Genomic DNA, 15239 nt, shown 5'->3' on the forward strand with positions numbered 1-15239 from the left:
GGCCAGGAGTAAGTTGCGTTTACTATTTGTCACAGCCGTGGTATCAGAGGCTAAAATTTCCTCAAGTGTCTTTTTTTTTTTTTTCTGTCTCTCCTATTGTTTGGGATTTGTTTCTTTGTTGTTGCTGTTTCTTTGGCCATGCCCTCAGCATGTGGAACTTCTTGGGTTAGGGATCAAACCTGTACCACAGGAGCGACCAGAGCTGCTGCAGTGACAATGCCAGATCCTTAATCCACTGCACCACAAAGGAACTCTGTTTTTTTTTGTTGTTGTTGTTGTTTTGTTTGTGTTTGCTTGCTTGCTTTGCTTTTTTGCTTTTTAGGGCTGCACTTGTGGCATGTGGAAGTTCCTAGGCCAGAAGTGGAATTGGAGCTGCAGCCTCTGGCCTACACCACAGTCACAACAATGTGGGTCTGAGCCATGTCTGCAACCTATACCACAGCTCTCAGTAAAGCCAGATCCTTAATCCAGTGGGCAAGGCCAGGGATTGAACCGACGTCCTTGCGGATACTAGTCAGATTGGTAACCCACTGAGCCACAACCAGAACTCCCCAAGACATCTTCTTAAATAGGGCCTGAGGCTTACAGTTCTGTTACTGTATTCCCCTGTTATTATACAGGAACCCTAGTGATGTGGTGGTAAGGTGTAGGGAAGGGAATTATTCTGTGGCCCTGTGGCTGAGTCTCAGTCCATTAGTCAAGCTGAGCTGAGTATTTCTCTTTCTCCATGTCAAAGTCTAGATTGAGCTGGATTTGGGTGTTTCCTGTCCTCCAGGTTGATAGGTTCATGTAGGTTGATACAAATGAATTTATTTATAAAACAGAAATAGACTCACAGACATAAAAAGCAAATTTATCGTTACTAAAGGGGAAAGGCGGTGGGGAGGCATAAATTGGGAATTGGGGGTTAACAGATACACACTACTATATATATATAAAACAGATAAACAACAAGGACTTCCTGTACAGTACAGGGAACTACATTCAGTATCTTGTAATAACCTATAATGGAAAAGAATCTGAAAAAGAACGTACATATACACACACATATATATGTGTGTGTGTGTTCGTTTTCTACATACATAAAAGAGAATCAGTTTGCTGTACACCTGAAACATTGTAAGTCAACTATACTTCATTGAAAATAAATTCATAAAATAATAACATTTAAAACAAACCCCACAGATTGATTAGGCTCTGGTACAGCACTTTCCCTTGAAGGCCAGTCTTGTTAAGGAGGACAGAGAGCTCTGCCTGTATGTCCGAGTGGTTACCCTTCCCCTTCTCCTGGCGAAGCCCAGCCCTTTCCTCCATTTCACAGGGAGAATCTGGTAGGGCTCATGGAAGTAAAATTGACCAAAAGGTAGGGGTCCCTTAAAGTTGGTCCCTTCAGAGTTTTTAACTCTCAAGCTCCTCCATACCGAATCTCCAGCAGTCTGTCAGTTTCAGTTTAAAGTGTTCCTGCTGGTTTTGGCTCCAACTGTGGGCTTCTGCTCTCGGTAAGCTGAGCTTCTCTGTAGTGCCCTGTCTGTCTTCCCAGTTGTCAGGGCAGTAGTTTGCTCTGTGACCTCCTTTCTTGGATGCATCTGAGAAGAGCCACTGATTTTCATTTTGTCCAAGCTTTTTGTTGCTGCTCTTGTGAGGATAGAAGGGATGACTTCTGAGCTCTTGACATGTTGACCAGAAAGCTCAAATCCTTTCCTAAAATCTCTGGGTAAGTTTTCTTATTCACTCCTAAAACCCTATGAAATCTCTCTCAACAAAACTCTTCAGATACCTGCCTGTTCTTTTGGTGCATTTTTTGTTTGTTTCAGGAGTCGCCCCTCCTGAAGCCCTCTCTGCTGCTCCTATCTGGAATGCTTTGCTCTAAATTGGCTGCATCCTGAGGCTTCCTTTTGTTACAGTCCTACAGATTTCCTTTATGTTTCTCCTGCCTGCTCTCCTCTGTTTCATCAATCCATGTTTTTTTCTTTTTTAAAGTTTACTTCCTTGTTTTAGTGGAACACTAAAAGCTATTTTTATAGCTTCAGGTGCATGAAAAAGCACTTTTTAAAAGATCTTTAATGTCTGAAATGTCTGCTTTGCTATCATACATGTTATGACTTTGTTGGGGTACATAATTCTAGGTTGAAAAAAATTTTCCCTCAAAGTATTGAAGGCTTGGCTCCCCTGTTCTCTAATTTTCAACATTTCTTTTGAGCAGTTCAAGGCTACTTTGGTCTTGTTTTCTGTTCTTCTGGAAGCTATAAGATCTTATCTTTATCTTTGGGATTCTGAAGTTCTACAATGGGAACTTCATTTGGGAATTTTGTCATTACTGTGCTACTTAGACCTATTTAATTAGAAACTCATGTCCTTCAATTCTGAGACATTTTCCATTTTCTCCTTTCTCTCTGAGGCCTATAAGTTGAATGTTTGATCTCCTAAATTTTCCATAACTTTTCTTTCTTGTCTTCCAGTGCTTTATTTTTTGTACTTGTTTCTGAGATTTTCTTATTTTACTATATCTTGCCAATTAAAATTTTTTGTTTTTACTTGTTATCATATTCTTAATTTTCAAGAGTTCCTTTTTGGTTCTCTATTGGTCCTATTTTTATTCTTCTCCTGTTCTTGTATCACAGATGCAATGTTTTCTCTTAATTGAATATTAATGACGGTTTTCATACTCTTCCCTGAGGAGGTTCCCTCCTTATATCTGGTGCCTCTTGGCTGTGTTCCTTTATATTTAAGAATGAGTCACTGAGAAGCTGTCTGGAATCTTTTTTTTTTTTTCCTTTCTTTTTTCTTTTTTTTTTTCTTTATTGGCCACCCCACAGCATAGGGAGTTTAAGCGCCAGGGATCAGATCTAAGCAGCATTTGTGACTTACCCACAGCCATGGCAACACAGATCCTTTAACCACTGTGCCAGGATGGGGTTGAACCTGCATCCTGGCGCTGAAGAGACACCGCTGATCCGTTGCACCATAGCAGTAACTCCAGCTGTCTGGTATCTTTATGTGCATAGGCAAGGCCTGTGACAGAAGAGCTCTGATGGAGTCCCGGAGCTAGCCTGGGAAAGAAGGCTGGGAGGCCCACTGCTGGATATGCAGTTAATTTTTGTCCCAGGCTTCACTCACGCTCTTCTCGATGGATGCCACCCTGCTGTAGCCTCTTCGCTTCCATTCCTCTGGAGAGAACAGTTCCTTGTGGAGCTAGGGGATGTGTAGAGCCAGACTGTGCTTAGGATGAAAAACTGGATCTAACCACTCCATCTTCAGGCCTCCAGCTGCCCCTCTCCTTTCCTAGTATCTCAGATCTTGAGCCTTTCTGGAGCGATGTTGGGTAAACCATTTGCTTCTCAGGCATCTCTCCCTCCGCTCACTCATGGGTCTTCGTCTTCATTTCCTTTCCATACACTAACCTCTCAACTTCGCTAACCAGATGTCTCTCCTTGCTGTACTGGGGGAAGCTGTGCGGGGAAAAGATCCAGCAGCTCAGTGCCCTAAGTCCCTGATGGCCAGGCTCCTTCACTAGACATGAACTTCGTTCAAGATGGGTTTAGTTGGTGTGCAATCAGTTCCAGTCTAAGGAGGCAGTGATGTTACTTAGGAGGACAGGGCAGAGCGGGAAGTAAAGGACCCAACCCTTATGCCTTCTGCTCCACTCGAAAGAGATGAAAGCGTCCAGGAATGTCAGAAACACACAGATTCCAAGCTAATGTCTACTTGAGCTCCAGAGAGCTCAGCAGAGCTGCAGCTTCCTGGGAACCCACTTGCCTTTTGCTGCCTTTTTAGCGGCTTTTTGTCCACCACCCCAGTGCACTTGTTTTTGCTCCTTTTCCACTGTTACAGCATTCCAGCTGCACACTCTTGTTTTCTGGTCTTACTGTCTCCATTTTAATATGTGGCACCTTAAAAGCCCGTGATCAGCTTGTCTTAGATCACAGCTGATTCATCTTTCCCCTGAAACTTCCAGTTCTCCTTTTCCTTAACTTTCCACCTCTGTGTACAAAATACATAGAGTTTCTCATCTTGAAATATTTTCTCTGAACTCTGCTAACCCCTCAAGTGACCATCCTTTCTCATTCCTTCCCAGCTGGCTTGTTAGAGGAATTTGTACTTGTGGCCTTTATTTTTTCACCTCACACAGACTCATTAATGCCTTACATTGTAATCTGGCTTAAACCCCATTATGACTTAAAACATCTGTCTTCACAGTCACCAAATGATCTAATTTCTAGGTCAGTTGTCTTTTCTCACTAAGTTTGATCATCTTTCCTTTTTGAAATGCTCATCTCCTTAGCTTGAAAAACACATTACCCTAGGATCTCTGGCCCTCCCTGTGGGTTCTTTTTTTCCCTTTCCTTTTTATTCCATTCTACCCACACCCACAGATGGAGATGCGTCTCAGCCCTTGGCAGTTGTTTCTTTCTTGAAGGCTCTTATCTTATCCACTATCCTGGCATCAAACTTTCTGATCCAAATCTCTAGTCTGTAACTGCCTGCTGAGCTTCAAAGCTATAACTCCAATTATTTGCTTAATATCCTTGCTTACACATTCGACTGACACTTCAAATGTAATGTACTTAGCACTGAATTCATCTTTTATCAAAAATTAATTACACCTCCTGACATACTCAGGAGAATCAATGGTGGTGTCATTTTTATTTTCAACTCAGCTCAAAACATTTAAATCATCCTTTACTTTTCCTTCTCACTTACCTCCCAGATGCAGTCAATCTTTTGTATTGCCTCCCCTCTTTTGCTCCTTTTTCTTGGCATTTTTCACCATGCTAGGCAGAAGCCTTCCTTAACTCATTATCTGCTTTACTCTAGTTGCTTTCAAAGTGATCTTCCAGGTTCTAGTGTCTCCTCCTCACTTTATTGCCACATCAGTTGATGGTTGATTAATACCGCCGTTTTCTTAACATAAGTTGAGGCATCTTGCTTTTTGCCCTTGTAACTCCAGTACTCAAAAATATTCAGGGGCTCCTAAGTCCGGCTGGACCTCCAAGGCCCTTACAGATTTAAAGTTCAGCTCTTGGATTGTAAATCACTTTTCCTTTTGTTTTGCTGACAGATAAGCCAAACAAGGATACTAGTGAGTGGCAACAATGCCTTGTTGCCTTCCTAGTTCTTCATGAAGGTGCACCTGATACTTAGTGGCTCTGAAAACCTCTGTGGAATGAGGAACTTGCTAGGTTAGAGAAGCTCGGAGCCCTAGTATCACCCACCTTTTCAATCTTTCTGGGCTTTTCAGAGGTATGCCAGAGGAAGTGGGTATGTTGGCAGTTCACCATTCCATGGTGACATAATTTTGTGTTCTACTTCCTGTTGTATCATCAGACCCATCTGAGGTTTTAGTAGACTAGGCTTGGGCCACTGCCCACCAAAGGACACATGCAGGATGTCTAATACAGTATTGTTGTGACCATTTCTCCTTCCTGTGCTCAGGGCAGACATTACTTGTCAATCACAGCCTCCTTTGTAAGCCAGGATGTGGCTTCAGAATTCTCAGCAATGTGCTTCAGCCATCTCTTACTAATGGTTTCAGTCCTTCACTCCACAGATACATATGTAGCAACTAAACGTGTAGGCATTATTCTAGGTGTTCCAGATACTGCAAAGAAAAAGCCTGATGCCTGTTCTCATGGGGCTTACATATTAGTTGAGGATAAAGGAAATAAATAAGTAAACAAACAGGATAATTTGAGATAGTCATAAGCTCCATGAGAAAAAGTAAAACAGGAGGAGTTCCTGTCGTGGCTCAGTGGTTAACGCATCTGACTAGGAACCATGAGGTTGCGGGTTCGATCCTTGGCTTGCTCAGTGGGTTAAGGATCCAGTGTTGCCATGAGCTGTGGTGTAGGTTGCAGACATGGCTCGGATCCTGCATTACTGTAGCTCTGGTGTAGGCTGGCAGCTACAGCTCTGATTAGACCCCTAGCCTGGGAACCTCCAGGCCACAGGAGCGGCCCAAGAAATGGCAAAAAAAGACCAAAAAAAAAATTTTTTTTTAATTTAAAAAATTAAAAAAATATATAATAAAACAGGAGACTGTAATTGAGAGTGACGAGGTAACTACCTTGGACAGAGAGGTCAAAGACAGGTGCTCTCAGAATGTGGCTTTTGTCTAAGCCATGACTGAGGAGAAGCAGATGGTTCTGAAAAGAGCATTCCTGAGAGACCAGCCTTGAGGTTGGGAGCCAAGTTTGGCTTGTTCCAAGGACAACCAGGAGTCGAGTATGGCTGGAACAGAGTAAAGAGACGGAGAAAGGTATGAGAGGAAGGTAGGGGTTTGGTCGGTTCTGTTAACTGCTGCATTCTCCATGCCTAGAATAGCGCTCAGCACAAAACAAATATTTGTGTAATGAGTAAGTCAAGGCAGAAGTGCTGATGTGATATAATGATAAAACCTATTTAAAACTCTTTATGATCTGACGACCCCACCTACAACTTCAGTCCACTGTTTCCTTCCATATTTCCCTTCCCTGTATCCTTGCCTTCTGGTCTCCTTGCAAGTTTTACTCTGTAAAGCCCAGATATTGTCATGTCTTCTCTGTGAAGCTTTTCCAATCAACTCAAACTAAGATAATTTCCCTTTCCTCTGAATTTCTCTAACACCTGTCATAGGTGCTACTGGTTAACACTCACCCCAATAAAAGAAACAACTTATTTATCACCAAACATTTCACTCTGTTTTGAAGTCTTGAGCTTGATTGTTTTGCCAATGGTGGTTGCTGAGATTGTTGCTGACAACATCAGTGCCTCCTCTGAGGGGCTAGTGTCTCTGCCTGCTGAGCTGAGAGCCCATGGGCTTGGGGTCCTGTTCTGGCCCATGTGAGTCAGTGAACCCCTTTATGCTCCACGGGCAGGGGAGGGCTCTATTGGTCCCAGGAGCCCACAGGAAAAAGACTGGATAAAGGATGACGGTCAGCTTGCTCACTACCTTTAGGTTGTTGGAAATCCTCACCGTGACAAGTCAGTAAATAAGTTCAAAAATCTCCACTAATCTGTTCTCTGTACCTCAAAAAAACCTCCTTTCCCTTGCTGCCTCAATAACTTCACCTTCATATTCAAGCCACAGCAAGTAATGAATCTCTTATTTGTGGAAGAACAAAGCATTGAATGAAATCCACACGTTAGAGGTTGGAAGGGGCCTGTGAAAGAACCAAAATAAAACCGAACAAATGCAAAGCAGCAGCAGCAATTATTCACAGTTCAGGAATCCAGACTTTAATAACCATGAACAGAACCTTGATAAACAGCAAGTTCTGGAAATAAAGTTTAATTATCATGTAATCTTCATCATTCAGTTAAATTAACTATCATATGGGGACATCCTTGCAAATGCTGAAAGCCATGATGTCCAACTGGAAATGCATGTGCTTTATGTCGCCTCAGAGAAGGCAGAACTTCAGATGTGAAGCATTTAGTCACCTTGGTCCTTCTTTTAAATCACTGCTCTAAAAATCTCTCCCCCCTCCCCTTTCTCTCTTTTTAAACTGTTGGTTAAATAGAAGTAGCAATAAATACAGTCTGCCCTGAGCAAACAGTCCATACATCAATAAATGAACACTTAGCCTAGGCTGTTTTCCATGAGACCCATGAAGCATTTCTAATTGAAACTTAACAAGCAACAAGAAGCAGATACTTTAATCTTTAGCTCTAGAAAGGAAATGTGAGCCTGCATACAGACGCAGAAGCTTTTTAATTTAGCTGGACAAGAGTGTGACTCTGTGGTTGTGTGGTGTAATTTTTTTTAATTGCTGGAGTGTCACTGTTTGTTATATCACGTTTATGGAAAAAATGTAGATGCCACATGTAACAGAATAGCAATGTATTGTTCTAGCCTGATGGCTTAATCTTACTAATCATGATAATATATGCTAGTTGGAGTTGGGAATATTTAATAAAATACTGGAATAAATTTTTTGTGCTGGGTGTTGTGTGGCGTAGTGGAAACCAAACCGCTAGTATCCATGAGGATGTGGGTTCTATCCCTGGCCTCCCTCCGTGGGTAGGGATCCAGCGTCCCAGTAAGCTGTAGTGTAGACTGTAGATACGGCTGGGATCTCATGTTGCTGAGGCTGTGGTGTAATTTGACCCCTAGCTTGGGAACTTCCATATACTGCAGGTTTGGCCCTAAAAAGCAAAAAAAAAAAAAAAAATTGTACTTGTATTTTAAGGAAATTAATAAAAGTATCTTCATCTGCAAAATTTAAAACTTGATTGATTTTAAGTTTGTATGAAACAGCAGAGCAGGGATGATCACATGATAAGAATGGATGTACCTTGGACTTCCCACTGTAGCTCAGTGGATTAAGGATCCAACGACGTTGTCTCTGGGAGAATGTGGGCTTGATATCTGGCCTGGTTTGGTGGGTTAAGGATCCAGTGTTGCCATAAGCTTCCAGTGGGTAGGTAGGTCTCAGATGAGGCTGGGTCTGGTGTTGCTGTGGCTGTGGCATAAGGCCTCAGCTGCAGTTCCAATTTGGACCCCTAGCCCGGAGAACTTCTATATGATGCTTAAAAAGAAACAAACCAAAAAAAAGAATGGATGTATTTCTATGAGGATCTTATTCATTACAGATGCAGGTGTGCCAGGATTGAGGCACATCGTATTAGAGAGAAAGGCGAAGATATCTGCAAGAGCTAATACATTTGTTGGGGCTTTCCACGTTTGAGTTCTCTGTGTGCACATCTTTTTTCATGTAAGCATCACAAGCCTCTAAGTTGGCAGGACAGACAGGCCATCTCCATTTTACAGATAGGATCCCAAGGCTTGGAGAGATTGTCCCTCCCAAGATCACAGAGGTGAAACCCGGACTCCACTCCTCTCCAGTTATTCACAGATCAGGTAAACACACTCAAAGGAGACACTGGGTCGCCACCATTTCTGTCTTCGGTAACCGGAAAAACGTCATTACTCTATTTTGATGTAGAGGGTGCTTGGGCTAAATCCCTCCTCCCTTTTCCCTTCACTGATCTGGTAGCCTGTGCGAGACCAGGGGGCTTCCTGAACCGGAGCTGAAAGCTAAAATGTGATTACTCAAAAAACAGATGCAAAGGGGTCGCAGAGGTGGATGATAGTTACAAACCTGTCTCTCTCTCTCTCTCCCTCCCCCCCCCCCAAGGACATTCACAACTGTCATTTGAAGTTTACCATTTCCGCAAGATGGAATTAGAGAACAAGTGGTCTGAGACCATTAAAAGATAACAGTAGGAGGGAGAGGAAAGCAAAGGCCATCGCAAGTCATGCATCTCCTTTGTCTTCCTCGAAAGCACCCTAGACTGGGCCCCACAGGACTTGCGATTCAGGCTGCGCGAGTCGAGTGGGTCTTCACGGGAGCATTGTCCCTGAAAAGACCTCAAGAGAAAATCCACCCCCAGTCCTTCTCTCCAAACATTGCAAGTTCCGACCTGGCCCTTCCTGCCCTGACCTCCCAGTACAATCTCCGCCAGTTCCCAACCGGCTCTAGTAAATGTCAGTCACTCGAAGAGAAAGCAGGTGCTTCCCTGCGGGAGGACCCGGAGAGGTCAGGCAAAGATCCTGCGCCCACCTCGGGAAAGTTGGGTGGCCGCCTTCCTTCGACGCGCCTCGGCTCGGCGGCTTCCTCCAGGAGGGTGCGCGGGTGGTATGTAGAAGGCGGCGCGCAGGGAACTCTCCTCGCTGAACCATCCCTAGCGGCCCCTGGGAGCCGGGAGGAACAGGTGCTTTTTCTCCGACGTCCGGGAGCGGCGCCTGCGGCACCTAGCCAGCTATCGCGCCCGGGTCGCCGGCGCCCGCTCGCCCTTTGCGCCCCCGCCCCCCAACCCAGGGCGGGGGGAGGCGCGGGGCCCCAGGTAATTATTGCCAGCAGGGCCCGCCGGGGAAGCGGGGGTGGGCGCGCCGGCGGGGGGCGGGCGGCGCGGGCATAAAGGGGCGCGGCGCCCCAGCGCCCGGCTCCCGCGCAGCATGCCCGCCCGCGCCCCGCCGCGCCGCCCGTGGCCGCCGCTGCCGCTGCCGCTGCTGCTGCTGGCCCTGAGCGGCCGCTGCCTGCGCGCCGAGCCCGGCGACGGCGCGCAGACCTGGGCCCGCTTCGCGCGCCCTCCGGCCCCTGAGGCTGCGGGGCTCCTGCACGACACCTTCCCCGACGGCTTCCTCTGGGCCGTGGGCAGCGCCGCCTACCAGACGGAGGGCGGCTGGCGGCAACACGGCAAGGGCGCGTCCATCTGGGACACTTTCACCCACCGCCCCGCTGCGCCCCTCAGCGGCCCCCCAGGAGCGGGCCTGCCGTCGGGCGTCCCGTCGCCGACCCTGCCCGCCACGGGGGACGTGGCCAGCGACAGCTACAACAACGTCTTCCGGGACACGGAGGGGCTGCGCGAACTCGGGGTCACTCACTACCGATTCTCCATCTCGTGGGCGCGGGTGCTCCCCACTGGCATCGCCAGCGCCCCCAACCGCGAGGGGCTGCGCTACTACCGGCGTCTGCTGGAGCGGTTGCGGGAGCTGGGCGTGCAGCCTGTGGTGACCCTGTACCACTGGGACCTGCCCCAGCGCTTGCAGGACACCTACGGAGGCTGGGCCAACCGCGCTCTAGCCGACCACTTCAGGGATTACGCTGAGCTGTGCTTCCGCCACTTCGGCGGCCAGGTCAAGTACTGGATCACCATTGACAACCCCTACGTGGTGGCCTGGCATGGCTATGCCACCGGGCGCCTGGCCCCCGGCGTCCGGGGCGGCCCGCAGCTTGGGTACTTGGTGGCGCACAACCTTCTCCTGGTGAGTTCGAGGGGCCACGCTGGGGAGAGGGCCGCAGGAGACGCCAGGGGGCTAGAGGAGTGGCTGAGCCTCCAGTCAGAGGAGGCTCCGTTTGAGCACATCTGTGAGGTCACCTGGGATTCACACCGGGGAGGATGGGAATGGCGGCTTGAGCATCTCGGGCTTCCCCGGAAGGCTTGGAGTTGAAATGGGAGGGAAGCCCTGCAGTTGGTGTCTGAATGAGTGCCCTTTTGAGCCCATTGTCAAAAAGAAATTGGAACCAGTTTCTCCTGTGAGAAAAGGGAGCTCCTTTCTCTGTGGGTAGAGATATTCCTAGAGGTAGGGTGCGGGAGGGCTAGGAGCAGCCACAGGGAGCATGAGGAGCACGGAGGAAAGAAACCAGTTTGTTCAGAAGTCACAGAGATAGCTTTACTCTCTGCTACAGTTTGTGGAAATGTCTGAGTTCAGTTTCAATCCAATAAAATCTATCTTGCTTGTGGCATAAATTCATGCTGCAGAGAATTTGAAGGTGTCAAAATCGCATCTCTTGCACAGCAGAGATGTGATTTGTCTTTGGAAGTTCTTTCTGTAGCAGGACTGAGAACTGCATCCCCCAGCCTTGCTTAATCAGCAGGGGTATGTATCACTCCTTATATAATCTTAAACAAAGCTACCCATAAAATGCAAAAACAATTACAGGGTGATACAGATTGGGTCCTACAACAACTGTATTTCCACGACGCTCTCTCCAGTTGGAAGGATTCCTCAGGGATGAGATTATTAGCCTGACAAAATTGATTTTTAACACCTTGTGCAAAAGGCTTAATAAATTTTGACAGCAGGAAGAATTGATGTGCCATGATAAAGCTGTCTCCCAAATAATTCTTCCTCCTTTTCCTCCTTTACTTAGTGCTCAAGATTAGATCTCATTGATTTGAGGGTTCATTTATAATGTCAGTTATTGGCACACTTTGTACAGAGATTTGTATGATGAGAGACTATTTTATATATATAGTGAAAGTGTTCAAATGTATAACTTTTGGCACCATATTTAGGTGATTTGTAGGCCAACTGGAAGATCTATTTTTAAGTTTAGAATTAAGCAACATACTTTGAACAAATTCAAGATGAAGACCACTGCTACACACTTTTAATTGAAGCCGTAGATAATTGAAGCAGAGCAGTACTGGGCTATCGAGTTGACTTACTGCCTGGAGCTGCTGGTAATGTTGTAATAGTGGCTAATTAGATTGTATGTCAGCTCCACAAAACCTGTTTGCTACCACAGATCATAAAAGAATGTGGGATTTGTTTGACAAAAAATTTGTGATTTTAGTGATTCCATATTGATAGATATTTTTCATTAAGATACTTTAGACCAGTGATAATCAACTTTTTCAGTCTGTTAATTCTTTTAAGGAATCAGAAGACTCCAAATAGTACCTGTTCATGGTTGGTCATAGAAAAACTGTGGGAAAAGCTGGCCCCTCTTTTGAAGAAAATACAAGCAAATTTCAGTTTATACCATAAACAAGAGATTTGTGGACCAAGTGAAGGACCTAATAGGCCACTCCTGCAAAGTCACTACTTTATATTTAAATCAAATGAGTTCTATTTTTAAATGCATGTAATAAGCCCTATGGATATAAAATTATCAATTGTTATTATAGACACTTCCAGGATTGTTCCATGAACAAGATAGGATTTGGGACTACAGGAGCTTTCTAGTACTCTGGTATTTTAAATAGTCAACATGCTTTTGATTCTTGTGCCCACTCTTGGTCTTTTGATTAACTTCCCAGTTATATTTTTGTATCCTTACACAAAACCTTGCCAAACACTAACTATTCTTCCCAGAAATGCAGTGAACTTTGTGTTCATAAGAAATTAGTCACTGGTGGACAGTTGGTTTTGCTGATGCTGCAAACAAAACTATTGTTGCTGTAAAATATTAATTTTGCTTTCACATTTCTTTGGTTTGGAGTGTAGTCATTCTTGCATCTTCTGAAGTAAGTTGTCATGATCAAAAATGGTGTCTTAATGTTTTCCTATGATATTTTCATTCTGATTTCAGTGTTCTTTCTTGGTGTATGTGTTAGGGTGAGGGGGATGGGGGAGTTTTGATCTTATTTGAAAAGATAAAAAAAAAAAAAAAGGGAGTTCCCGTCGTGGCTGAGTGGTTAACGAATCCGACTAGGAACCATGAGGTTGCGGGTTCGGTCCCTGCCCTTGCTCAGTGGGTTAACGATCGGGCGTTGCCGTGAGCTGTGGTGTAGGTTGCAGACGCGGCTCCGATCCCGCGTTGCTGTGGCTCTGGCGTAGGCCGGTGGCTACAGCTCCGATTCAACCCCTAGCCTGGGAATCTCCATATGCCGCGGGAGCAGCCCAAGAAATAGCAACAACAACAAAAAGAAAAAAAAAAGATAAATCATATACCCCAAATTCTGGTAATGGAGTATTTTGGTAATAGAACATTTCATCCGGGGCTTAGATATTGCTGGTAGTAGACACTGAGCTCCTAGCCTATTTATTTGCGTTTGGGGAATCTGATGCTGGTGAAGGATAAAGCTGGCCAGCACCCCTCCCCACCCCATTCAGTGCCTCTGCTAATTTAGGAGTGGACTAAGGAGACCCCTCTGGGGAGGCTGGAAATTTAACCACCCCCAGAGATTCAAGAATCATTGCAGGCCTGCAGGTTGGCAGGACACGCTGCAGGAAGGATAATGGGGAGGAAGATGCTTTGCTCAAAACAGAGGTCTCTGTTTTGGGGAAGGGGGTTCAGAACTTAGTAAACCTTGATAAAAATAGTCTCTGTGTGTGTGTGTGTGTGTGTGTGTGTGTGTGAGAGAAAGAGAGAGAGAGAGAGAGAGAGAGAGAGAGGGTGGGGGCAGACAGACAGAGCCAGAACAAAAGAAGGATTTCCCTGCAGAGCCCTAGGTATCCAATGCTTTGCTCATCTGATTATAACCCAGAAGACACACCTTCTCTCTATGACTTGACGAGGGACTGCTGTGCCTTCACAGCTCTTGAAAAATGGTTCTTGGTGGCTCCTGCAAAACTAGTATTAAGGCATGTAGTTGGGAGTCCAGCTCCAGCGGTGGGTGCCGCTGAGTTTTTGTTCTGCCCATGTGTTTCTGAAAGGACTAGGACCACGCTGAAGATACAGGGGCCACCCAGGAAATCTTGCAAAGGTTTGTGCCAGGAACCTGTGGGAAAAGACAACTTCTTCCATTTAAGGAGGTGAGGCTGAGAGCTATTACTTTGGCATTGTGTATCATGCAGAGCACCTGTGCTCCTGTCTCAGCTGATCTGTCCACAGCATTTGTCCAGCCGCTATTCTCTCTTTCTTAACATACTTCCTCAGCATGGCTTCCAGAGCCCCACTGTCTCTCACTTTTTCTCTCGGCTCGCTGGCGATTCCTTCCCAGCCCCCTTTGCTTCTTGCTCCTCACTCTGCCTCTAAATATTGCAGTGCCTAGGGCTCCCTCTGGGCGGTCTCCACATTCACTCCAAGTGAGCCCTTTGACTACTCTGTATAACCTGATGACTTCAAATGGGGAATCTTCAGCCAGAACTTCTGCCCTGAGCTCCAGACTTGGATAGACAACTGCCTTCTCTACTTCGGTGTTGAATAGGCATGTCACATTTAACATCCAAAGCAAATTTCTCTTTACCCCATCTCCACTATGGCAGCTTTGCCCTTTTAGGTGGTTGGGCCCCAACCTTAGTTCCTTTCTTTTACATCTTATTTCCAGTCCATCACCGATACGATAGCTCTGCCTCCCTTCAAATTGTACACAGAATCCAACCACTTATCTTTTTATCTTCAGCTACAGGTCTAAGCCCCCGACGCATGCTGCCTGGATCATTGGAATAGCCTCCTAGCTGATATCCCTTCTTCTGCCCTCGGTCCATCATGCACTGTAACATGATGGACATGCTCAAGGGTATCATTAGTGTAAGCAAGACAAAGTCCCTTTTTAATTAAAATCCCACTTTTTCTTTAGAAGTAGCTTACATGCTCCCTTTGGCCCCACACTTCCTTCTGTGGGATGCTAGCTCTTCCTTCTGTGGAATCCCACAATGGTTCACTCTGATGTCTCTGACCACACTTTTCCTTTTACTTAATTATTTGCTTCCTTTTCAGTAGCAGGATAATTCCTTAACCGAGGAAAACCGTGTTCCCTTCCTCTATCCTAAAATGCCATCTTGCCCTTGGGAGATGCTCAGTAAGTGGCTTCTGGCTGTTTAATAGCCTGACCTTGCCTTTATAAACTGGCAATCCTAGAATCTGCTCTTTTGTCAATCTTTGCAGCCACTTTCTTATGGAAGGGGGGGGGTTACTAAATCCTAATCAGATAGGAAGATCAGTCAATATAATGGGGAAGAATCTGACATTTTCAGTAAAAACTTAGGGTTCATCATCAAATGTATGAGTCCATTGTAAAAATTCCCAAACAATTGAAAACCGTGTGATGCTATGCAATTGAAAACTATGCAACACTAATATAGT

General features: G+C 45.6%; 1 protein-coding gene across 1 annotated transcript in view; it reads left to right on the plus strand.

Annotated features, from left to right (window-relative positions):
- KL (klotho) overlaps positions 9938-15239 on the plus strand; it is a 52016-nt gene continuing 46714 nt past the window's right edge. Inside the window, exon 1 of the mRNA XM_021065566.1 lies at positions 9938-10747. Within this exon, the coding sequence (XP_020921225.1) occupies positions 9938-10747 (810 nt within the window). The remainder of the gene's footprint in view (positions 10748-15239) is intronic.

This window comes from Sus scrofa, chromosome 11 (assembly GCF_000003025.6).
Source record: "Sus scrofa isolate TJ Tabasco breed Duroc chromosome 11, Sscrofa11.1, whole genome shotgun sequence".
NCBI classification, from domain to species: domain Eukaryota; kingdom Metazoa; phylum Chordata; class Mammalia; order Artiodactyla; family Suidae; genus Sus; species Sus scrofa.